General features: G+C 33.1%; 3 protein-coding genes across 7 annotated transcripts; 2 read left to right on the top strand and 1 right to left on the bottom strand.

The window, feature by feature from the left end:
- Window positions 1-8425: 8425 nt before the first annotated feature.
- On the bottom strand, window positions 8426-10997 carry LOC100797810 (UPF0307 protein BPP3887). The gene is made up of 6 exons (XM_006605809.4): window positions 10570-10997; window positions 10402-10453; window positions 10213-10264; window positions 9551-9717; window positions 9241-9354; window positions 8426-8751 (listed from the first exon to the last, which is right to left on the bottom strand). The coding sequence occupies exons 1-6, from the start codon at window positions 10890-10892 to the stop codon at window positions 8596-8598; spliced, it is 864 nt and encodes a 287-aa protein (XP_006605872.1). The 5' UTR covers window positions 10893-10997; the 3' UTR covers window positions 8426-8595.
- A 909-nt stretch (window positions 10998-11906) lies between these two features.
- On the top strand, window positions 11907-14675 carry LOC100798344 (mitochondrial pyruvate carrier 1). Of its 4 annotated transcripts, XM_006605805.4 has the most exons (6): window positions 11928-12054; window positions 12270-12332; window positions 12899-13010; window positions 13142-13196; window positions 13289-13424; window positions 14193-14675. In XM_006605805.4, exons 3-6 carry the CDS (start codon window positions 12918-12920, stop codon window positions 14230-14232), a joined length of 324 nt encoding a protein of 107 aa, XP_006605868.1. In that variant the 5' UTR covers window positions 11928-12054; window positions 12270-12332; window positions 12899-12917; the 3' UTR covers window positions 14233-14675. The 4 variants fall into 4 exon arrangements, with proteins under 4 accessions (XP_003555865.1, XP_006605868.1, XP_006605870.1 ...); XM_003555817.5 differs by lacking the exon at window positions 12270-12332 and having other exon boundaries at window positions 11907-12054; XM_006605807.4 differs by lacking the exon at window positions 12270-12332 and having other exon boundaries at window positions 14120-14675.
- Window positions 14676-15797: 1122 nt separating this feature from the next.
- Window positions 15798-20926, top strand: LOC100797260 (uncharacterized). Of its 2 annotated transcripts, none has more exons than XM_003555815.5 (7): window positions 15798-15994; window positions 16071-16117; window positions 16191-16329; window positions 16427-16610; window positions 19395-19524; window positions 20130-20300; window positions 20399-20926. In XM_003555815.5, the coding sequence occupies exons 1-7, from the start codon at window positions 15862-15864 to the stop codon at window positions 20555-20557; spliced, it is 963 nt and encodes a 320-aa protein (XP_003555863.1). In that variant the 5' UTR covers window positions 15798-15861; the 3' UTR covers window positions 20558-20926. The 2 variants fall into 2 exon arrangements, with proteins under 2 accessions (XP_003555863.1, XP_040869155.1); XM_041013221.1 differs by having other exon boundaries at window positions 15815-15955.
- Window positions 20927-26505: the final 5579 nt, after the last annotated feature.

Genomic DNA, 26505 nt, shown 5'->3' with positions numbered 1-26505 from the left:
TTCTTGTAAATACTAGTATTTCTTAATTTTGATTATATTTTGAATATTGATTGTTTATTTTATCCATCAAATGTCTTAACAAAACATTACTTGATGAAATGCTGAACCTAATTTGTTATGAAATTTTCGATAGACTATTTTGTTACTTTTGATTTTTTTTTACAGAGCAACCTCTTCCCTTCTTGCCAACAACTATTTCTTCTCTTCCCCTTACATATTCTTCTCCATGAAAAACGAAGATGCACCATGACTAAAAGTGGTCTTTTGGTTATTTTTTTTTTGTTTGTTTACTTGTTAATATAAATTCATATTTTGTTTTTCAATTTTACAAAATAGTCCTATTCTCTAGTATTTTCGAATGAATTCAAAATTAAGCCTATAATTTAGAATCCTATTCAAAACCTGCAGCAATTGAATAAAAACCAAAATGGCACGAAATTTGCTACATATAAGTGCGGCGGAAACATTCAGTGCAAGTAAAAAATGAAGAGGGCAGTGAAGAAAGAAAAAAACAAACAAAAAATAACTTTCTTTAAAGAGGGCAGTGAAGAAAGAAAAAAACAAACAATAAATAACTTCCTTTACCATCATCAAAACTAGAGTGTTCTCAAACCTTCAACTTCAACACCACTCTTTGCGGAGGAGTTCAAGAATGAGCCAACACCATTGCGTCAACATCAATGCCGATGATAGTCATAGATCCAACAAAAAAGTGTATTATTCGGATCTAAAAAATCACCCGTCTAAATTTCAAATTTTTACACAATAGTTCATAAAATCGAATGTGTAAGAATGCCCTCATCATCGCCGTTAGCGGGCCCAGCAACGTTGGCAAGGACACCCTCATTGCGAGCCTATGTGATGACCGTCACAGACTCCATCTGCGTCCTCCTCAATCGTGGCAGTGTTAGGAATTTTATAATTTCTAATTAATTAATTAGTATGGACTACATATTATATTTATCATTTATATTAGTTATTTATATTTATGAGTTCAATAAAAGTGATCTATTTTGATGAGTCTATTGGACTATCATTAAAAATTAATATGGACTTGATAAGCGGAAACCAGTTTGGCTCATCAAGGAATAATGAGAACTCTAACGGGTTAAAACCTAGAAGAATGTTGTGTGGTCCCCAAGACACCAATTCTCCCCATCTGACGAGAAACTTAAGGCCCCAAAAGGAAAACAGTGATTTGGTTGAGGAAGAACACAAAACCAACAGTTACTCAGACTCATCAATTCCGTTGCTTATCATGGATCTAGGTATTTTTCATAACCCCTCTTGATAATCTAACGTAATGTATTTCCGGTGATTATTGATATTTTATTAAGATCCATAAAATACCAAACAAGTGGTATCAGAGCCACCATTATTGTTAGATTATTGGGAATTAAAGTTATTTGGTTTGTGTTATATCTGTATTATTTTGTTACATGAATCCTAATTTTATTTTGGGATTATATCTTTGCAATTATAATTATGATTGTAAGTTTGGAATTTTTTTTTTCGATCACGATATAATAATCATCATATGCGCGTTCATGTTTTGCGTTCGGATTCCATGAGAAAAACTATTTTTTTTCTCGCTCTAGAATTGTCATCCATTTTTGTTTCTCGTTCACGTGTTTGTTTCTTTTATGAGTGCATAAGAAAACCCCTGTTGCGTATCGTTAAATGCAATTTGGCTTTTGCATTTTATTTTTATTTTCCTTGTTTTTATTTGTGAATTACGTGTATTAATGGTGATTTCCATTATGTTTTGGTGTAAATTCAAAAATTATAAACCCTCAAAATTATTCTTTCTTTATGTCTAGTAATTTTGATTGAGTTGATTGAAATAATATATTGTCAAAGCAATCTCTATTGCGTAAATTAATTTAATTAAAATTGCATAGATATTAGTATAAAATTATTTATGCGAATTGTGCTCAGCTCAAAGGAAGACACAATTTGGCCAAATAATTTTGTACCTGTGATGATAAATGTGTGACAATTATAAGGTATTTTCATGTGAATTATAGTCGGTCCAAAGAAAGACTATGATTTGACAGAGTTTATTGTCAATATTTGATCATTGCGTTGAGAGTACCAATTACAAATTAATTTCTCTGTCCAAAGACTATGAATTAATGTTGTGCTAAGTATCTTGTGATGAGTTTGTTATGTGAACTATTTTGTGCATGTCTTGTTATATATATATATATATTATATAACTTATTGGCTTATTTGTGAGTAGGTAATTATTTTTATTTTTATTATTATTCAGTTTTTGTTGCTAGTGCTGCAAATGTATCTACTCAAGTGAACAGTATCCCTATGCTGAATGAGACAAATTTTAAGGTTTGGTAGGAAGCCGTAAAAATTGTTCTTGACTGTATGGATTTGGATTTGGATTTGGGACTGAGAACAGAATGACCCACTTCCACTCCAGAAGCCTCCAATGAGGTAAAAATTGAGAAATGAGATCGTTTCAATCGAATGTGCATTATGACCATGAAACGCTCTATTCCAGAAGCATTTAGGGGCTCTATTTCTGAGGGTGAAAATGTAAAGAAATTTATTGATGAAATTGATCACTTTGCCAAAAATGAGAAGGCAGAGACGAGTAACCTTTTGGCTAAACTCATCTTCGTGAAGTATAAGGGCAAAAGTAATATAACGGAGTACATAATAGAAATGTCTAACTTGACATCTAAACTGAAAGCACTTAAGTTAGAGCTTGGTGAAGACCTACTCGTGCATTTAGTTTTGATCTCACTTCCTGCACACTTTGGGCAATTCAAAGTGAGTTATAACACTCAGAAGGACAAATGGTCCCTTAATGAGCTTATATCTCACTGTGTGCAAAAGGAAGAGAGGCCGCCGAGAGACAGATTTGAAAGTGCTCATTTAAGCTCCACCTTTCAAAATAAGAAAAGAAAGAAAACTAAGGGTGCTGCTGAAGGGTCTTCTCAGCAAAAGAAACCAAAGAAGGATGAAGAATTTACCTGCTACTTCTGTAAGAAGTCTGGACACATGAAGAAAGAGTGTCCCAAGTACACCACATGGTGTGTAAATAAAGGTAAATTTCTTGCTCTTGTTTGTTCTGAAGTTAATTTAGCTTTTGTACCTAAAGATACTTGGTGGGTAGATTCTGGTGCTACTACTCACATAAGTGTAACCATGCAGGGTTGCTTGTGGAGCCGACTGCCAAGTGATGATGAAAGATTCATATTTGTTGGCGATGACAAAAGGGTTGCGGTGGAGGCTATAGGAACTTTTAGATTGCAGTTAAAGACTCAATTTTATTTTGATTTGTTTGAGACTCTTGGTGTACCGTCTTTTAGATAGAATTTAATTTCTATTTCTAGTTTGGACAAATTTGATTTTTCTTGTTCATTTGGAAATAATAAAGTTAGTCTCTACCAGAATTCGAATTTGATTGGTTACAGTTCCTTAATTGATAATCTATATATGTTGGATGTTAATTGTTCCTATAATAAAATACTACAAACAAATTCACTTGGTATAAAAGGGAAATTAAAAGAGAATTCAGTCACTTTATGGCATAAACGCTTAGGTCATATCTCTAAATAGAGAATTCAGAGACTTGTGTCGGATGAAATTCTTGAACCTTTAGATTTATTAGACTTTGAAGTCTGTGATGAATGCATAAAGGAAAAACGAATAAACATAAGGAAATTAGGTGCCGAAAGAGCTAAAGACATCTTAGAACTGGTACATACGGATATTTGTGGTCCTTTTCCAACACCTTCTTAGAATGGGCAACAATACTTTATCTTGTTCATAGATGACTACTCTAGATACGGTTACCTTTATTTGATACATGAGAAGTCCCAATATCTAGACGTTTTTAAGAGTTTCAAGGTTGAAGTTGAACTTCAACTTGGAAAGAAAATTAAGACTGTCAAATCTGACTGTGGTGGTGAGTACTATGGTAGATATGATGGATCAGGAGAACAACGTTCAGGACCTTTTGCACTTTTTTCTCAAAAAATGTGGAATTGTTCCGCAATACACTATGCCAGACAAACCTAGCATAAATGGTGTTGCAAAATGACAAAATCGAACTCTTAAGTATATGGTGAGAAGTATGGTTAGTCATTCTTCTTTGCCAAAGTCACTTTGGGGAGAAGCCTTAAAGACCGCAGCTTACATCCTTAATAGGGTACCAAGTAAAACAGTTAATAAAACCCCTTATGAACTTTGGACTGACAAAAAGTCAAGCATTAAGCATTTGCATATTTGGGATTGTCCGATTGAGGCGCGGCCTTATAGGCCACATGAAAGAAAGCTAGATTCAAGAACAATTAGCTGCTATTTTGTTGGCTATGTTGAACGCTCTCGGGGCTATGAGTTTTATGATCCCACTTTAAGATCAATATTTGAAACATGCAAGATTTCTTGAGGAAGTTGAGTTTGGGAAGGAAGAGAACATAAGGGAAGTTGTCTTTGAGGAAGAACCTGTTATTGACAGTGCTCAAGTCCTCATACCTATTGTTGTTCAAGAAACAACCCCAGTAATAGAAAACAATGTTCAAACTATTGTTGATGACATTGTTCAAGAACAAGACAATGATGAGATTCTTCCTCAAATACCTATACAACAATCTCAACAACCTCAAGAAGAGTCATTAAGGAGATTAGATAGAAAGAGGAGAAGTGCAATCCCTAATGATTATATTATCTTTCTCCAAGAACATGAGGATGGCATTGGTTTAACAGAGGATGATCCGATTAACTTCTGTCAAGCCATGCGTAGTTCTAACTCTCAAAACTGGATTAATGCCATGAAGGTTGAGATGAAATCTATGCAAGACAATGACATTTGGGATCTCGTCGAATTGCCTGAAAGTGTGAAACCTATTGGTTGCAAATGGATATTTAAAACCAAAAGGGATTCAAAGGGCAATGTCGAGAGATATAAGGTTCGTCTAGTCGCTAAAGGATTTACCCAAAAGGAAGACATTGACTATAAAGAAACCTTTTCTCCAATATCTTCAAAGGATTATTTTAGAACAATAATGGCACTAACTCATTATGATTTAGAGCTACATCAGATGGATTTAAGACTGTGTTTCTAAATGGTGACATTGAAGAAACAATTTATATGATGCAACCAAAAAACTTTGTATCAGGTGACTCAAAGTCTATGGTTTGCAAACTGAATAAATTCATCTATGGTTTGAAATAAGCTTCCCATCAATGGTATTAAAAGTTCCATCAAGTCATTACCTCATATGGTTTTGAGGCAAATGCAGTTGATGATTGCGTATTCCACAAGTTTAGTGGGAGTAAATACTCATTCTTGGTGTTATATGTTGATGATATACTGCTTGCTAGCAACGATATAAGCTTCTTACAAGAGACTAAGAAATTTCTGACGAAATTTTTTGAGATGAAAGATCTTGGGGAAGCCTTTTTTGTATTAGGAATCAAGATACTAAGAGATCGCTTTCAAGATATCCTAAGGTTGTCCCAAGAGAGTTATATCGATAAGGTTCTAGATAGATTCAGCATGAAAGATAGTAAACCAGGAGATACCCCGATAGTTAAAGAAGACAAATTTAGTCTCAAACAATGCCCCAATAATGACCTTGAAAGAATAAAGATGCAAAAGATTCCTTATGCATCAGCAGTAGGAAGTCTAATGTACGCTCAAGTTTGCACTCGTCCCGATATAGTATTTGTAGTAGGAGTTCTGGGTAGATATTTGAGTAATCCTGGAATGCAGCATTGGAAAGCAGCAAAACGTGTGACGCGTTACCTAAAGAGAACAAAAGGATACATGCTCACTTATCAGAAGTCTGATAATTTGGAGATCATTGGGTATTCAGACTCTGATTTTGCTGGATGTCAAGATAGCAAATGCTCCACATCTGGATACATATTTATGCTGGCTAGAGGAGCTATCTCTTGGAAGTATGCTAAATAGACTCTTATAGCTTCTTCGACCATGGCCGCGGAGTTCATTGCTTGTTTTGAGGTATCCAACCATGGGATATGGCTAAGAAATTTTGTCACTGGTTTGAGTGTGGTTGACGGCATTGAAAGACCATTAAAGATTTATTGTGACAATAACTCAACAGTTTTTTACTCCAACAACAATAAGAGTGCAACCAAATCAAAGTTTATTGACATCAAGTTTTTGGTTGTTAAAGAAAGAGTTCAGAATAGACAAATTTCCATAGAACACTTAAGGACTAATGATATGCTAGCTAACCCACTTATGAAAGGTTTGGTACCTAAAGTTTTTCATGAACACACTGCTCATATGGGAGTGACTCCTTATAGTACCTTAGTTTAGTGGAAGTCTCATTTATGTTCTATATATGCCTTATGTTTTTCAGATATTTGTATAGATTGATTTTCTATAAAATAAAGTTGAAGATTATCATTTCATTCTGAGCTTGTTTTGTTTGCAATATTTATATTATGTTTAAATTGATCTCTATAAAGAATAAAGTTTGGACTAGTTAGAAATGAACATGAATGAGATCACATTGCATGTTATTTTCATGCTGCTTATCCATATTTGATCTATACCATCAAGTATATGTGACATTGGTGATCATTGTGGCTCAATCACGTTGGATTATGAAGAAAACTGCAATGGTTCTGTGTTACTATATAAGATGGACCAGATTATTTAAGGAAAGTCTAAAAGTAAATAACATACGGTTGTGCACCTAAAGACTTTTGCAATATAAATGATTAAGGTTAATATGAAGCTCAAGTAGGAGATTGTTAGGAATTTTATAATTCCTAATAATTAATTAGTGTGAGCTACATATTATATTGATCATTTATATTAGTTATTTACATTTATGGACTCAATAAAAGTGATCTAATTTGGTGAGTCTATTGGACTATTATTAGAAATTAATATGGACTTGATAAGCAGAAATCAGTTTGACTCGTTAGGGAATAATGAGAACTCTAATAGGTTAAAACCTAAAGCAAGGTTGTGGTCCCCAAGACACCAAATCAGAAATTGTATTCTCTTCTTCCCATCTGATGAAAAATCTAAGGTCCCAAAAAGAAAACAATGATTTGGTCGAGAAAGAACACAAAACCAACAGTTCTTCAGACTCATCAATTTCGCTGTTTATCATGGATCCAGGTATTTTTCATAACCCCTCTTGATAATCTAACATAATGTGTTTTCAATGATTATTGGTATTTTATTAAGATCCATAAAATACCAAACAGGTAGGACCAACGAGGTAAAGGATGCTGGCTTTCCTTCCTGGGTCGACAACCACACTCTGTACTTCCATCGAAGAGGTCGAGGTGACACTGCTACCGTGTTCTTCCTTGCTTCCTCCCACACTATCTTTCTCTATCTGACATTTAAGGTTAGGTTGGTGTTGTAGAAAGAGGGGTAGACTGGGAAAGAAGAGAGAGAAAGAAAAATATAAAAGAATAAAAAAATAAATAAATTTTAATCATTGATTTAAAAGGGGAGGGTCAATTGGGTAAAAAATTTTAAAATTTGACAAAATAATTCATCCAAATTTTTATGACAAATTAATCCTATCAAGACAACATTCCATTTGATAATCTTTTATCATGATATTTCAATCCTCACATGACACATAAAAACGTTACACTTGATGGACAAAAAGTAACACTAAAATGTCGATATTTTTACACATTCAAGAACAAAAAAAATAATTTTCCATCTTCTAAGGACTCATGTTAATGAATTACACTTTTAAGAACTATGTTGACTATTTACCCAAATTACTATTATCTTAATCTATCCTAATTGCAATTTGATTTTTAAATTGACATACTTTATTAATAAAAACAATTTATTTCTAATTTGTTTCCAAGTCAATGTTAAAAATCTTATTAATTTATTCATGTTTGATATGATAACGTTTATTACTAATAATACATTTACCGTGTTTAATTTAATTTATTTATAAATTTATTTGAATTTTGAAATATCCGTAAAATGCATAAAAACTTGCTAGTATTTGGTTCAGCGCTGGATTACACAGCCATCCACGATATTCATATAACAATACTTTTTTATTTCTCTCCTTATCGCATCATATATCTTATAATCTTATATTTGTATGAATTGTTGTATCTGTTGTTTGCTACAAGTAAAAAATTGCACTCCCTTTTACCAGGCCTACAGCATATATATGTTATTGAGTATTATTCCTGCACAATACGGATATCATGCAACTATACAAACCTTGTTTATGGATGTCACTTCAATTTTTGTCCAATTCGCTCAATTTTTTGTAAAGTTTAATGACTCCCCGAATTCCGAAAACTTTGAACAATAGAAAAAATCAGGAGGACAAGAAAAGTAAGCTGTTGCGGAGAAAAATTTATGAATAAAACCTCAAGATATCAAGTATAAACCTAATACTAATGTTTTAAGAGCACAACACTATAATTTAATGGTCTAATCTTAACAAAAAAATAGAGAGTAGTATTCATCATTCAACGTAAAAAGAATAGACGATTTTCCGTAGCATGTATCCCACCAAGACAATGTATGGCTTACCATACCTCTTTTGGTGAATTCTTCAAGCCGAGACACGACACATCAAAATAATGAAAATATTATTCATTAGGAATCCTCTTTGAAAGGCCACGAAGGAAACGGTTGAGAGCCTTCTTAGCCCCATTTGTTGCTGTCTCTATTTTTTTCTTCTCTTCTTCATTATCAGCCTTCATTTCTTGAGTATTGTGCACTCTACGTACAAGCTTTCGCAACTCCTGTTAAAGATAGGTATGATATGTAAAGACATCATAGAAACAGAACGAAGTTTTTATGCCAATAAATGTCACAGCAAAAGAAAAGTGGATATTTTATTAGCATCATAGATTTTTTGTAATGTGATCCTGAACAGTTAACACCCCTTCTCTTTGTTTCCCTCGTAAATATATGAAAGAGAGAAAATTGTGTGCAGGGGAAAATTGAGGGGACAATGTTATTTTGAAACGGGGTTTCTAGTATATTTTGTATAGAAAATACACACACACATAAACTTCGGGAGTGTTTCTTTTCAAAAGCTGAGAGAGCCATCACCCATGAGTTTGTACGTAGTTCTGCCACTGAATGTAGGATTGATTTGAAATAAGCTCTTGAAATTAATTCCCATGTGATGTTATGATAATATGAGTCCCAGGCAATAGAATTGATTCTTAAAGCACAATCAGGCACAAATTTGCACTATTTGGTCTGGCACAGAACCAAAATATTACCTGACGATCAAATTCAACTCCCTGAACTGAATAAATTTCATTGGTAATTTCAATGTCCTTACTGATCAAACCATCAAACCACCTCGCTACTTGATTATCATGCCAATTAGATTCCTGATAAAATGCTCCAAAAATAAGAAAACACCTCGAGGACATAATAATTAACATACATCATAATTAAGTCAATATAACATACATCAGATTTAGAAAGCAACACCCCCTAATGTGAGAGAATGAGAAGACAAAGGTATAGCATTCAACTTAGTAGAGTCGTGTCTAGTCAGTATAAAATTCAAGTACCATCGCATACCTCCTCATCCTCCTCGGATTCAGATTCTACCAAGTCATCATCATCTTCAGGTTCAGGATCATCAGGCCCTAAGCCAGTTAAAGCTTGCAGCTCCTTCTGATTGGAATCTTTTGTTGCTTTAATTAATCGTTCCATTAACTCAGGATCCACTTCCCGTAGCAATTTTCCTGAGCCAATTTACGTATGAAGAACATGAAGCGGCACCGCAGAATGTGCATAACATCATATCAACTTACAACAAGTATATCCATTGACAATTGTGCAGTTGTCTATACTAATTGATAGCAACATAATATCTTATCACAAGAAGCCAAGATGCATAAATAGACTTACAGAGTCACAGTTAATGCAAAACAAATTGGAAAGAGTGATAAAACACATCTGAGATCTACAACAATATGACATGAAGCTCAATCATGTTTGAATGTTTGTTTAAAACTAAAACACATGAACTAATCCTCCTAAATGCGAGAAATTATCACATGATCTCAATTAATCTGCTGCTCATGACACCCACTGTTATTAATTCTTTCTCGTAAATTAAAAAACTCAAATATGTGTCACATAGAGATTGGGTCAGAACATGAACTGATGAACACGTGTATTCGCAGACATTGATACTAGTAGTTCCGAATAAAAACACTCTCAGGGTAATTAATTACCAATATAACTGAACTGTCTCCGTCTTCCTTCACGGACATCAGGTCCCAGTCTCTGAGGCAAAACAACATACACTTTATCTTCAACAACACTAACAGACTCATCCACCATCACATTTACACAGCACAAATAAATAAATGAAATATTCCGATGGCACTACTTTCATCATGAATAGGAGGGGGAAAAAGGACCTTAACCAACATAAGAGCTTCGAAGAGAAGAAGATGGTCCGAGGAAGCAACCCTGCAACCCAAAAGAAAGGAGAGGAGGTTGTTGAATGCCGAGGAAAGGATAGAACTTTGGAAAGTGGGGATTGAGGAAAAGCAAAAGGGTAAATTGGGAAAGGAAAAGAAGTGGACCTAAGGATGCGTTTGATTTGGGGAGGGGAGAAGGAAGCTAAGTCCATGCCCCACTTGACAGTGCGCCTGGCTTCTCGCTTCAATTGGTTTCGGCTCTTCTTCTCCTCCAGATCGGAATCGGCAGTGGGTGGTGGTGGTACGGGAGACTTCGGAGTTCGAACCTTGGGACGAGACGAAGCAGCGACCGTGGCAAAAGAAAAACGGTGAGAGGTTTTTGGTGGAGGGGTGAGAAGGTGGTGAAGGGAAAGGGTGACGCAAGTGCGGTGGTGGTGGTGGTGGAACCATGGCCACTGTCTTAGAGGCCGCAACACTTGCTGGCTCATGTGTGATGGAGTTGATGACGCTGTTCCCCCTTCAGTCTTGTGTGTTGCTTCTCCCACATTCCATGCATTTTACTTATCTCTACTAATAAATAAATTAACTTTTCACTCAAACATTACTTTTTTCTCTCCCACATTCCATGCATTCTATTACTTCTATTACAAATAAACATTTTACTTATTATATTTTTATGGTTATTAATCATAAAATTTAGATATTTTAATATTAAATCGTGATTATTTCTATTCCTTTAAATCCTTAAAAATTAATAAATATTAATCCAAGTGATATTGAATTTAATCTCATTTAAGTTAATAATTTTAAGTAAAATTGATAAATATTTCATATTAAAATTATGATCTAAAAAATAATTCTAAAACAAAAACTTGTAATCTTATTAATGTGTTTGGTTAATATACAAAATTAACTCTATCTTAGAAAAAATGATTTAATGTAAATGATTATTTGTTACATCACTTTTATCATAAAAAACAATACTTTCATTCACTTTTATCTATCTTTTTTAAGGTTATGTTGTAAAATTTTAAAAAATGTATATTTAATAAAATAGTTGTAGAATTTTATATTTTATAGTTTCTTTTTTCACTTCACAATAAATACATATATAAATTAAATAAAAATATAAATATAATTAATACAAAAATAATTGCTGCGATCTTAAACTTTGAAACAACCCATAAATAAGAACAAAATTTCTCAAAAAAATTGACAACTACAAAAATGGAGGAAGTAATTGTTTTTTTCACCATGGATTTATTTCTAAAACACGAATACCAATAATAATGATCTAACTCAAGTTGAGGCATTTAACAGCAGGTGAATTATTCTATTTATATTGGATTTATATGTTAAAAATAAGACGTGCAGTAATTTAACATGTATTGGGAGTACGCAAACTGTCGTAAATCCTAATATTGTTGTCGTGTAAAGTAGACACGTGCTTACTTACTGCGTAATAGTACTACTTAGTTACTTTACTTACGTGTGGAAGAGATGAAGTCATGAAACGCAAAAGGCAATGCCGTTTCAAGACAGCAAAAGAATTAAATTAAAGGTCACTGCCGTACTGTTCCTCCTACCCTTCAGATTTGACTTACTCTCCGGCGCTGCCATTCTTTCTTTCTATCTTCAATCAATTTCAAGGTATCTCTGCGCTTCCCAAAATCTCTTTACTCGTTCTTTCTTTCGCATGATCTCTCTCACCCATAATTTGTAAATTACTTGTAATCATTTTACCTAATTAAATCTCTTTTTAATTATATTACTTCATTGTCTGTTTGCATCAATTTTCTTGGCCGGTAATTGCTGGAATCTAGCCACCGATAACTACTGATATTTTATTTATTTATTAATGGAAGGGATTGCAACAGTGTCTTGGTGATGCTGTGTTTGCGGAATGTTTGGGCAATAGGCATTGCACAGTAAACTTTTTTTTTTCCCTTTCGATCATGAAAATTAAATAAATGTATAGGCATTGCATAGTCATATACTCATATGTGTGTTTTGCCCTTTAAAGAGAATAATCATTTAGATGGAAGGAATTTTTGCATGCCCTCTCACTGGTCATCGTTTAGTAATTTTTTTCTGATAAGGGTTGCCTCTAGGAAGGGTTTACCAATATCCAACGTTAATCAAATGATGGAGAGACAGAGTGCCATATAAATATGTTTTTTTGGTAATGCCCTGTTCGAATAATCTTCTCCATAAATAAGTGCTTATATACAAGTTTATCCTAACCTACTTGAGTATTTTGATAACCGTCAATAGAAAATTCAGAGGACTTATATATGTTAGACTTCAACACAAACGTCTCCCAAATTGAGTGGTTGATTGCTGAGCTTTATTTTTTCTTACCCAATCTTGAGTGTGAAATAGCTATTAGATGCAATGGGATGCTATTCGATAAGTAGAAAGATGCATGGTCATGTGAAATAGCTTTATTTCTGTTCTGTTGAAGTCATCTTACACTTTTGTAATGGCAAATCAGATCGTAACACTGGTATTATATGGCCTCCTTCAGAGCATTCTGGAACAGTCCAGTTGGTCCCAAAACAACTCACTTTTGGGGACCTATTGCCAACTGGGGATTTGTGGCAGCTGTGAGTATCACTCATATGATGATCTGTTATTGTTGAAAAACTCCGGCATTTATTTACTTGAATAGTTCTTCATAATGCACATTGTTCTTAACCTTTGACTTCTGAACTTATGTGAAATTTTTTATTAAAAGGGATTGGCTGACTTGAACAAACCTCCAGAAATGATCTCTGGCAACATGACAGGAGGTTTGTCGTCTCTGTTCCTACAAAATGTTGATTTTTTTCTTGGCATATGGTATGCTGCTTATTGCATCTCTTGTTTGTTGTTAATGCTGCAGCAATGTGTGTCTATTCAGCATTGTTCATGAGATTTGCATGGATGGTACAGCCACGGAACTATCTACTTTTTGCTTGTCATGCCTCCAATGAGACTGTTCAACTCTATCACTTCACCCGATGGGCAAAGGCACAGGGGTAAGCAGCTTGCATGCAAGCAAAACTTAACTGCTATGATTTTAACCAGTTCTATTTGATGTTACTCTCTGTGATGTTAATGTTTCATATGTTATAAAGGCTATTTTAACTTGTATGATATGATATTTTTGTTTTGAATTGTTCTTTTGTCTATGGATTGTTAGTTTTACCAGCTTCCACCTTTATTTATAATTGACTATCACCTGGGGCTCTCTTTGGATATGGTATTTGAAAAGGTTTTGAATTACTCTTATGTCTATGAATTGTTAGTTTTACCTAGCTAGGCCTTTGTATAATCGCAGTATAAAAATGGCCATGCTCTTACATACACTTGATTTATTATGATTTATCGCTATCATTGAGGCATTGACTCGTTGTTAATAATACTCTATTTGACACACACTACTATTAATATGGGTCTTACTAAATAAAAAGAGAGTCCTAGCTAAAATAAATTTAATACTAATCGAAAATATTAATAAAATAGAAATAGAATAGTCTTTTCATATAGATACCTCCAAGTACTTTAGTGCATTCACATAAAATTTATATGACGATAGAGATTATCTTAGAAAGAGTGTTTTATTTACATTTCTCTCTCCATGTAATTGTTTAGCTAAATTCAGCTCCCCACAGGGGCTGCTCCTTTCCACCATGTCTTAATTGGAATTTGTCTTTTATGCATTGTAAGACAGTTGTTTTAACTCAATGGAGCTGTGAATGTCAGTTTTCTGACAAAGTTTGCATCTCTTGCAATTTCTTTTCAAGGCTTCTGTCGGAAAAGAAGGAGGAAGCTTCATCCCAGTGATTTGGTGATGCTAAAAGACTTTCTTGAGTGGAGCGATTTTAAAGATTTTGCATTTGAACTTGGCGATGTATGAATAATTGATTACTGATTGTAAGAAGGGGCTTGTGGAAACTGTAAAAGATTGTGGCTGTGCAAGAGTATTCGGATTAGAAAGGATTGCTCAGAAGTCTAAACTATTTGTTGAAGGCACATGGGTGGGTTTAATATGTCTAACATCTGGCTGGCCCAAAAGTCTTTAAACTTATACCATAGGCAAAGGATTTGTCTATTATATCTCATACTGAAATTCCGCTCAATTACTCTACACAGTTGGGCGTTAAGAATTGTACTGTGACTATTTATTCATTGAAACTTGGATGTCATGTTAATAATTTTTAATGCCCTATTCTTTCTAAATTGTAATCTGAGCATGAGGAATGAATAGGTTTCTCGGCATAACCAAACTGCTAGTCTTCAAGATCCTCTTTCAGTTGCACCTTACTTAAGCAAAAGCGGCCTTGAAAAGATGATTATTCGGTTACTCTCATTTTTCTTATTAATATCAAGAGATTAATTTTGATACACAGATTTTTACATCTACTCTTATATTTATAAATTAGAAAGGGAAGCACTTATTCTCCCTATAAATTTTCACACATTACATTTGCATTTAGCCATTTTTTCATTCATTTCAACTTTTTCTTTTATGTTTATCTCTAAATTAAATTTTAATATATTCTTTTAAGAAAATTATGTAAAAACAAACATTTATCTAATTTAATGTATTTGTTTTTCGTTTTTCTTTTTTACATAAAATGTAATGCACTTGTTAAAATATTAGTTGTTCACTAATTAGAAATTATCTTAAATATAACTTTTATGGAATTTCAATTTTTTATATTAATAGAAATTATTGTAGATATGATTTATGATTGAATAATTTTGTTATACATGATGACTAAATAATTGTGTATTTAATACTATCAATATATTTTGATTTAATTTGGATTGTATAACAGTTTTTAATTATATAATAATTTATAATTAAATGATATCATAATTATAATATTAGTTTGTTTTAATTGAATTTTAATGTAAATGTTATCGAGTGCTTAAGCATTACTATTAGATATTGGTTATGGTATACACACTTAAAAAATGTTATGAGATCAAGTTTTTTTTTCAAGTCTTATACATTTATGCATTTTTTTAAAATAAGATTATATTTTTAATAACTTTACACAGTCTTACAAACTCACTAAAATAGTTTAAAATGATTCTCAAATGAATAATTTTTTTTTGTATAAAATATATTTTTGATTTATTTTTAATCAAATTTGGTTTTTATGCCTATACTTTAAATCAATCAATTTGGTCATGTATTTTCAAAAAATAAGTGAATTTAGTGTGTAGTTAATCCCTTGATTGTAGCGTGCAAGGACTGCATTCCTATTTTTTTTTTTTTAAAGTACAGGATCAAGTGATTTAAAAGTATAAGAATTAAAACTAAATTTGAGCAAAATTACAGTGATGGAAAACATATTTTACTTTTCTTTTTTGATCAAATAAGACATGCATAGTGCATTACTTGCTTCTTTGTGAACACTTGTTTTTAATTGAAAAGGGTTTTGAGAGAGAGAGAGAGAGAAAATGGCGGAAGAGAAGGGGATGAGTCCGTGGGAGCAGCACTCGGCTGTTATCAAGCTGCCTCGGTTTGATTACAACGCTCCCTCTTCTCTTCTCCGTAACTCCCATTCCGGTTTTCTCATCACTTGTACTATCAGTTCAGTTTCTTCTCTTTCATTCTTTCTTTACCTTCCACCTTCTTCCTTTTCATTTTTTTCAATTTCTCTTTCCAGAGCGAGAGAAAAGCGCTACAAAAGAAGCAATCTCTATCCTTCACAAGGTCAATTATTATTCCTCTGTTTCTGCAACAAATTTGTTTTTCAATACTACTCATATATTGTTATTTCTTACAGTTCCTTGGGTCGGGTCATTATCACACTTTAAACAACCCTAATGAAGAAGATACTACTTCTAAGAGAAGGAAGATATGCACACAAGATGCTGCCGAGGAATGTTTCGACGAGTCTCCCACTGCTAACTCTGGAGCTGATGGTATTCACTATTCAGTTTCATTTACTTCACTTTTTTTTTTTTTTTGCCGTTTTGAGATACAATGTAGGATAGCCATGGTCATGGATTCTGATGGCAGGTAAACTTTCAAGTCCTGTTAAAGCAGAGGCAGAGAAAGACGGAATAGCTAATCTTTCTTTGGTTAAGCTCACGAGGAATGGGTTGCTTCTCCTTACCTTTCCCATTAACACGCACCCTGACACTGTTACTATTGTGTCGAATATCATTCAAGCTTTGGAGTCCGGGACTGTAAGTTTGCCGGTGTAAGTGAATTAGCTCACGCTTATGTTATTAGATAAAAATGTTTTGATTGTTGTTTTATGTTTAGTATGTCAATGATGCTAGGTCTGGTCTAGACTTATTCTGTGTCCTCTACCACCTTTCCACCCAAGGGAAAGACGGGGAAATCTTGAAAATTCAAGCCAGGGGATGTTGGTCCAAGAGGGAACTGTTTAATTGGAAGTTGCTAATGACATTGTAAAACTTGTTAACTGTTCGACAATTATGCGATCTGATTTACCAGTTTTTGCTCCCCTATTCCCTCTAGGTCCTACTCTCTGTCTTGGTTTGGCTTTACTGGAATTCTCCCAAAAAAGAATTCCTGCTGTTGGGCTGTGTATTTTGGTTTATACATTATATACATGGAAAAATGAGGGGAACAAGTATTTCTAGCTTCAACTCAACCATCCTATGCAACTTTCTTGCCTTTTTAGAATTTCCCAGCATGAGTTTTAGTATGTGCTATTCTTTAATTGTGCTTTCTTTATTCATTTGTACCTTTTTTTCCCATGTTTTCTATTGCCTGATGAAGAGGAAATTACTTGATATTTTATGTTTGTGTTAAGTAATCTTGAAGGTTGAAGCTTCTTTTGCTAGCTTAGGTACCTTGGTGAGGCTGGGTTGTTAGAGGTTTAATGCCTTGCCACGGCTATGTGGAATGCATTTGACCTGTAACCCTTAGACATGCCCCTAGGCTGAGGTGATATATTGTTGTGTTGCTTGTTCCTTGTCGAGTATCACAGCATTACTTATTTGTCTATATCCTCGTATCATATAAGTGCAAATGGATGATCGAGTACTCAAGTTACATATTAGGGGGAATTGAGGTTCCCAACAATAGAACCCTATTCAACCTCAAACACAACCTGCCCAAACTTCCATTTAGTTATTTCTGTTGCCATTGTATATTGTTGTTCTGATAGGATTCAATTTGTATCTAACTAAAGGGAGATTGTCTTATCTGATTTTAGGAAAAGGAAGACATAATATGCAATAGTAGATGCTCCCCACTAGAAAAATTCCTTTGTCCCCAAGCTATAAACCAAAACTAAGTGTTAGGATCCAGTTGCAAGGTTCAGGACTTGAATCCCACATTGGAAGTATGAGACTTGCAATGTTCACTCAGGAATAATCAAAGGGCTAGTGCACAGCTGGTCCATGTGGGTGCCGAAGCTGTGGTGCATTGTGATGTTAGAATCCAATTGCAAGGTATGATGTGTCACAGCTGCAGTGTGTGCTGTAATGTTAGGATTCAATTGCAAGGTATGATGGGACTTTGGAAGTATGGGAACATGGTGTGGGGTTTATAAGGCCAAGAGCTCTCCAACTACAATGGCTAGCTTTTATGGTGTGGTTATCCATTATCCCAAAATTCTTATAAGAAAAAAGAAAACAGGCCCTTTCCCTAATATTTTGTCCAGACAGATTTGAATCTCTTTTCTCTCTCCTCTAGATAACTTCCCTCTTGTGTGCTGTACACATGTTAATTTTCTCATAAGGTGGGTTTAGGCCCACAAAAGTAACCCGGTAGCCTTTTTTTTACCCGATTGGATCCATAATCCTTTCAATACCATTCACCTAAAACACTGCCTTGTCCTCTATGCAGAAGGACACTGCCTGTGGGTGCTGCTATCCTCTTCCCAAGTTACCTCCTCAGTAACTTCGACTTCCACAAGATGAAACTTTTAGTAATAAGCTTCCTATGTTTCTGGTCTCTTGGGTGGTCATGATTGTTCTAGGGTCTATTGGGAAATGATCATTGGTTTCCCGTTCTTGGAGGAAGGAATGAAGGGCAGCTTCCACAGTTCCACTGGTTGAGCAACCTTTAGCCTTCTTCAGCTGGGAGACATGGAAAACTGGGTGTATTTGGTAGTAGGTGGCAACAACCACCTGTAAGTCACTTCCCTTACACGGTTTGTGAACTGGAAAGGACTCTAATACCAATGTGAAAATCTGAGATGATAGGAAATACCTATTTTTAACACTCTTCTCTGCCTTGTATTCAAAACAGATCATCAGCCCCTCCCAGAAATCACTTAGGAAAGGAGGATTTCTATCATGTATCACAGATCAATGAAACCTGTGTAGTCTTACCATCACTTTAACAAAAATCTCAACATTATTAGTCTTGGTGATAAAATGTTTCAAGGGTATGCAATGTGTGCATATTTGGACAAACAATTCAGGGCAACCATAATTAACTCAAGGCTTTGGGAACTAGGCAATATTCTGGACAAACAATTCTGTCATACTTGTGTGGCTTGCACTCACAGGTCCTGTGGACCTGGTACCTACTGCCAATACTAACATGATCACTGTCCCTCTTTGAAGGTAGACAGATCTGAGATTTGTTTTCTCTCTTCTCTCACTAATTCTCCCTTTTATTTTTATGTATACATGTTAGTTCCCTGCAAGTTAGGTGTAGGCTGAAAGAAGTAAACCTAGAGCCTTATTGGGCCCAATTAGATCCATAATCCTATCAGGTTTCTTCACTGAATTTTCATTGTATTGATGAGAAATCCCTTGTTCATTTTTATTTTTTTGTCTATGCTCATGGTGGCAGAGCTAGAGCCAAAATTTGCAGGGGGCATGCTTTTTGTAAAAAGAAAATATTAAAATCTAGAAAATCGTATAAATATGTTAGATTAGAACTATAACTTAAACTTAAGAATATTATAATTCTTTGTAAATTATTCTAAATGACTTTCCCCAGCTTTTAGTATCTTTCATTCTTTTTAATCTAACAGTGGACATATTTTCTGCTGCAGTTGGTGCCATCGCATTTTCCCTATCCAAGCTACATGCAATTTGAACGAAAAAGAACTACAAGAAGTAGTATCAATGCTTGTTAAAAAGTTCTTGGCTGATAAACAGGACAAACTTGAACGACCTCTAAAGGTCCAATACAATATTACCTTTTAGTTGCAAATAAGCCATGCTTTTTCATAAGCGAACTTTGTTTGCCATTTTCATCACCTGAGATACATGACCCCTCCCCTCATCACTCTAATTGCTAAAGAAAGAAGAATCCAGCTTTTAATTAAAATTTCAATATTAATAAAGCTGATCTCAGAATGGTGGCCAAATTTTTATCTGCCTGTAGCTTCACATCCTTGCTGGTTTCAATATGTGTCAATGGCAATTGAAGTCAGAACTCAGATTTTGATTTCATTGTCAACCAAGACTTGTTTATTCTTTGGAACTTTCTCAACTTTGTCATTGAAAACAACATATTTGATATTAAATTAGACATAAATAATATCAAAATCAAAAGTGGTTGAATTTACTAATGATGAAATATGAGACAGCTTGATTTGCAAATGAATTGATTTCTTAAAAAATTTAGTTTCAGATAAGTTTCAGATAGAATTTCTTTATGAATTAGATGTTTTTACATTTAGAGATTTTCAGAGCTAAATTATATTTTGGTAAATGTCACATGTTTGAAATGATGCTTGTTAGTTTGCAATCTTACATTAAGACAATTATAATTGCCCTTGTAGTTTGCTGTTGGGTTCAACCGAAGAGGAATTGAAGAGACCACGTTAGCAAAGGAAAATTCAAATGATTCTAAAGCATTTAGTTTGCTGGACCGTAATAAATGCTTTGGAGTAGTGGCATCTGCAGTTAATCATGTTGTGGAAGATTCAGTGGTGGATCTCAGGTCTCCAGAGGTAAAGATGTTGTACTACTATTTTGCCTTGAACAATTCATAGCTGTTGGTATTCACATTTATGCATACTCTGAGCATTGATTGGCATTGGTGTTGCAGCTCTCTGTGCTTGTTGAGTTGCTACCCCTTTCTGGAGTACCCGATGCGTCCATAATAGTTGCTGTCTCTGTCCTCCCAAGGAACCTTGTTAGTACAAAGCCTCGATTATGCATCAAAGCCTTGAATTCTAATACCAAGGAAGGGTCTGTAGCAACATGAAGACTGGTGCTAATGTCTTACTTTAGCTTGCGTGGACAATGTTGCTTTGTATGATCCTGCAAATGAAAATTGAAAGATGCAGCTAGAAATAAGAAATCACCCACCTTTCTGACCCTTTCTTTCTAACAAGTAAAAGCTGTTGCCACCCACTCTCGACCCATTTATATGTTATTGGGGCTATCTTAATATTAAATGTCATATGCGAAATCAAGTTGAGTACGTGTCGTACATGTGATGTTGAACTTTTTGAGTTTTATGTCTTCGTATATTCACTGGTTTCTGAAGCTTTATATTAGAGGCCCTTGTATTTTTATTTTTTTTTTGGATAGTACTGCATTAATTTTGAGATATATTTGATGAAAAACGAAATAATGTGGATTAATTCGAATTTTATAGTTTATACCATATGCATGATGGATATTTCTATCTTCATTCTTAACGGTTGCTTTTATGAAGAGTATTGCTATGTCCATTTCTTGCAAGGTGCAAATCTTTTTTTGGTACTAATCAATCAAAAATGTCTTGTTTAGTATCTACATCATGTTAGGTCTAACCTTATTCTATGTACTTGTTAACTTATTTGGCAAGTGTATTAATTCGTTTTAAGTAGTAAAAGACTCGAAAATTTAAGTGTTGAATCCAAAGAATTTTTGTTATACTTAAAATGATGCAAATCTAATTATTAAGCAATTAGAAGAAGTAGAAGAGATAAAAAATTGTAAGTGTCAAAATTGGGATAAAAGGAAAAGAAAGAGACAATAAGAAAAATAAACAATAATTTAAATGGAGAAAGATGAATTCAGAATGTGATTATGTTGAGACTTAGCATGTCAAGACTACTTGTAATGTAATGTTAATGATTTTTTATATCTAATGAAATTCTTGTTTTTATCCACATCTACTAAGACATCCTATCTTTAGTTTTTCCCATATGAAGAGCCTAATTTATTTATTCTTTTTTCTCAAATTTTTTTGCAAGGATAAAATAATAAATTGCATTAAGATTAGAGATGCATGAATTGGGCAAAACAAATATCAATCTATTTCTAGCAATGATTTTATTTAGATACCATTCCCCAGTTCTTTAAAAAATAATCATTTTTTCAATACATTACCCTTAAATACTATATGGATGATCAATCCATAATAAACAGAGAAGTACATAGAAGAGTAATAGAAGCATAATTGCATTAAAATAGATAATAGAAAGAGTTACATTACAAGAGTTGGCCTATCAAACTCACAACAATGGGGGTTTAACCTGTGATTGACATGAAAGGCTTTACACTTTAGGTGCTGATGTGGATAGAAGAAAGGAAGAGATGGACAAAGGAAGAGAATGGGATAATGGACATAGAAAGAGGGTTTCTTCTATTTGAGATACTCAAGCTTAGTATGTATTCATTAGAGAGTTCAAAGTGTCGATAAGGTAGCTTAATTTCCTACAGAAAAAAAAAGGTAGCTTAATTTCCACGCGATCTCGCACTTAGTGCGGGCTTTCGCGCTAAGGGCGCCTTTGGGCTTTTTCACGCTAAACGTGAGTTAACCGCTAAGTGAGGAAACTCGCTGAGCCTGTCTTGTATGCTAAGCGAATTGTTTCAATCTTCAACTTTTTCTCCAAGGTTTTTTCTTCACGTTCTTGCATCATTTTTCCTCCATAGCACTTGAAATTTTCTTCTTTTGAATCCTACTGGTAAAAAATTATAATGATATCAATTTCTTCATTATTTCATTAAAAACGTTAAACTGAAGAAATTGTATCATTTTTAACCAAAATTGATTATCAATTTAACTCAAATTTCACAATTTTCAATACTCTATCCTGTTACACCCAAGGGGGAAAATCTTGAAGATTCAAGCAAGGCCAATATATTGGTCCAGGAGGGAATCGATTAAGTTCTATATATGTAATCTCATTTCTTTTATTCATTTCACTAAATTTAAACTGAATTATGAAAAGAGTTGAACGTACCAATCCTTATCTATTTATAAATTGAATTTAAGTTTTCCCTGCGATGCGAAGGGTAAGAACTAAGAAACTTCTATCAATGTATTCTAACATTTCATATTTTTTTCATTTATTTTTCTCATATTACTATTGATTAAATTTATCGATCTCAATTTATTTTTCAAACCAATAACTTTTTATATATGTAAAACTGAAGCTTAGAAAATTGAATTTTAACACATCCATTCAATTAACAGTTTGTTAACATATAATTTATTATGATACTCCTCGGTTTCAAATGTCTGATCTTCTACCTATGTATAAAAAATGTTGTTTAGTATGAACAACTTTTTGTAAAAAAGAGACAAACCAATTGGTTGACAATGTGAGAGAAGGATGAACACTAAGGAAAAAAACATTTTACAAAGACCCACCATGAATGATTAGTTATTTTAATTGTTCGTATTTATTTTCGTAGCAATTGTTTTGTACTAAATAACATAACTCTTTATTCATATTTAACAAATTTAAAAGTTTTACCTTATGAATCTATTCTTAGGTAAGAAAGCAAAATCTATCTTCATTTTTGTATTGACTTATCGTCAATGGTCAAACTAAGATTATCAATTAAATTAATCTTTTCATGATCTTAGTTTGACTCACCTTTGTAAACATGGTGAATTGCATGATTTATTTTATTAACTACTACTCCAATATTTACATCAAAATATCTCTCTTTTAGAACAAAGTATGAGAATTTCCGGAATTTTCTATTTCAGCAGGAGTTTGGGAAGCTTACTCAATATCTCAATATTTTTACATTAAAATGAAGGTGCACCAACCGCAAAAGTTTATCGTACGTTGCAGGCATTTGCATCAAATAATTGTTGATTTGATATTGTTTACGTACTTTCATAAACAAAAAATGTAAAGATGTTTACGCAATTAAATGAAAAGGAGAAAGCCAACTACCAACTGTAGTGTACGAAGTATATCATCTATAGTGCAATACAAGGGATGTCCAACGAAACATGGCAACTCTATAAACACTAGATCCAGCACACTTCTAAGCTAGCAACACTTGTCAGTTTCCAAAGCAAATAGCTTCTTTTCATTTATGAAGTTCGTTCGGTTCGTCACCCTTTCTCTCCCAAACCATTCTGACAAACTGTGGAACCAAAGAAGCAAAGAAGTAGCATAATGGCCTCTTGTAGTTGTAGCTTCCTACTTTAGGTCAAAATGCCAACAGTGCAATGATGAAATCCACAAGCAACCATTATACAATATTAGAAGAAACGAGGGGGAACATGTAACCGTTGCATCAAACCTTTGGGAATCATAAAGTTAAATCATACATCAAGACCGTGATCTCATCATGCAAACTTATGATCAGATAATTTCATGACTAACTTATCATAAGCTTGAGAATCTCATGAAGCATTTTGTTACTTAAACTATATAAGAAAAAAAAAACAAGATAAAGCATGAACATTGCATATATATAGGCAGAGAGCACTGACTAGGATATGTGATTCATCAATAGTGAGTTTCTTCTACAACTTGCCGCTATCCAGTATGCATGCACATCTCATATAATTATGAGTAAGCTATAATAGTATCTTTTTAGAAAAAAAAATTCTAATATTTTATAAAGAAGATATAATTAAAAATGTATTTAATGTTTTAAGCATAGAAAATATTTAACGTTTTCTATGTTTAACAAATATAAAGATTAATAAAACATGTTCTAAGAAATTTAGAATTAATATATACTAGTATTATATACACACCTTGTCCGCTTCGAACGCTGCATAAACTTTTCAAATTGGACACGGTTTTAAATTAATCCGGCAATTGAATTTAGGTCCCAACTCCCAACTACACATTTTTGCTAGCTAGCTGCATTTAGCCTTTCACATTTTTACCCATTTTGCCATGGACTGGAGACTTTGACCTGATGACGTCTAAATGTCAGATCCACACCAGTTAATTATCAAAATAACAGTATAATTATTCAGATAGAGCACAAAAATTTAACTTATGTTTGACATACAAGTCTACGTTTTTTCCTCCACAAAAGAATATTAGAGAAATTCTATTTTCATGTCACTTTCTTAAAACATTCCTTATATCATGTCACCGTAACTTTTATTTAAAAAAAAAAAAAAGGAATTAGCCCCTTTTTTGTTGAAAAAAAAATAGTTACAAGATTTTTTACTTCTTCAAAAAATCTGTTCAAACTCTGTTATTAGGAGTGAAATTATATTTAGGTCACCTCAAGTCTTGCTAACCTTACCTACCTTGTAATTTCAATAATTTTTTTTTAAAGGGTAAAATTTTATTGGTACCTTATTTGGGACCTAAATTTTACTTTAGGTCAAGGCTGGATTCTCTTTTGTTAAGCTAGTTTTTAAAAGTCTATAAACTTGATCCAGTTTTAATATAGCATTAGAAGTTGTCCAATCTCAATTTTGGACCACGCACTCCATTTCTAATAGAGGGTACTAAATAAACTGTTTAGCCGTCACTACATTGTATTATTTGAACATGAAGAGCAGAAGAAAAAAGGTACAAAAACATACCTTTAGCATGCAGTCGACAAGTAATGGACCTGTGTGGTTGCACGGGAAGATTTCCCTATGGGCTATTTTGTTGTAGTTTAAATACTTTATAAAGGAAAAAAAAAAAAAAAACTTCAACGATATTAACTAAACTAAATATTTGTTTTTTTACGGAACTAAATATTTGTTTTAGATCATGTTAACTTGGGAAAAAACGAACTTTTCACAAAAATTAGTTAAACAATTTCATGATCATCGAAAGTAGCCTTCCGAAAAAGAAAAAAAAAATCATCAAAAGTAACATATCATGACCATTTCGATCTTCATGTCACCGATATATAACTTTATATTTGCCAAAAGGGCCAAGACAAATGAAATAAAGATTAATTCATATCTTCATTTTTTTGACGAATTAATTCATATATTCCTTTAATTCGATTTTTTTGGATATTTCAAACTATAAGATATAAAAGGTTTTTTACTGTTCATAGAAAATTTTCAAATGAATCCCCATAAAATTTAAAGTTTGAATTTATATTTTTAGCCTTTAATTGTATTTTTTTAACTTGCTTTAATCATTTTTGTAATCGCTAATCTCTTCATTTACTTATCGAACTAATATAATCAAACTGTATTATGAAACCATAGTTACGTTGTCAAAACCAAATTTATTCGATTAGTTCAACTAGTTTAATTGAGAATGGTTATAAGACCAGTTCGGTCAATCCTCAAAATTAGTCATATAAAGAAGCCCGTGCGTTGTTAAACTTCAATATCTGTATTAAAAAAAAACTTCAATGCTTGAACATATTTAATTTGGTTTTATTTTTATTTTTAATAATTAGATGTTATGAATGTGTAAATTTATAAGTGAAATTTAATTTTTAATATTATGAAATTATGTTCTTAATTTTTTGTTTTATATTACTTAATACATTATATTAAAAATTTAAACAATATTGTTTAATTATATTATCAATTTAATCATAATTCAACCATATTTTAAACTATTAAACCTTGAATTATTGTCTTTAATAGTTCAATGATCGGTCCGAGTTTTACTTAACACAAACTATTATTAAGAATTAACATCAAAGGTGGATGTTAAACCAGATGACCTCTAACTTCAGATGATATTGGACATTAAAACCTTCATTGATATTCTCTAACACTTTTGGGTGACTATCATTAGTTTCAAGACTTGTTCTCATATTTCTTTAGAAGTAGAAATTTGGAGAGGTTATTGAAATAAGAACAAAACATATATTTTTTACCCTTGAGGAAAATTACATTCTTCGTGAGCAAATCACAACCATAAATGTAGTTTGCGTTCAAAAAGGTAGATGCCTTTCTCTTCTCACTAGCCTGGCATGTTAGCCTTCCTCTCAACTCCAATTTGTGGATTAATTCATCTTAGAATCTCTTAGAAAAGTAGACAA

Source organism: Glycine max, chromosome 20, assembly GCF_000004515.6.
Source record: "Glycine max cultivar Williams 82 chromosome 20, Glycine_max_v4.0, whole genome shotgun sequence".
NCBI classification, from domain to species: Eukaryota; Viridiplantae; Streptophyta; class Magnoliopsida; order Fabales; family Fabaceae; genus Glycine; species Glycine max.
This window is presented reverse-complemented; position numbering and strand designations above follow the sequence as displayed.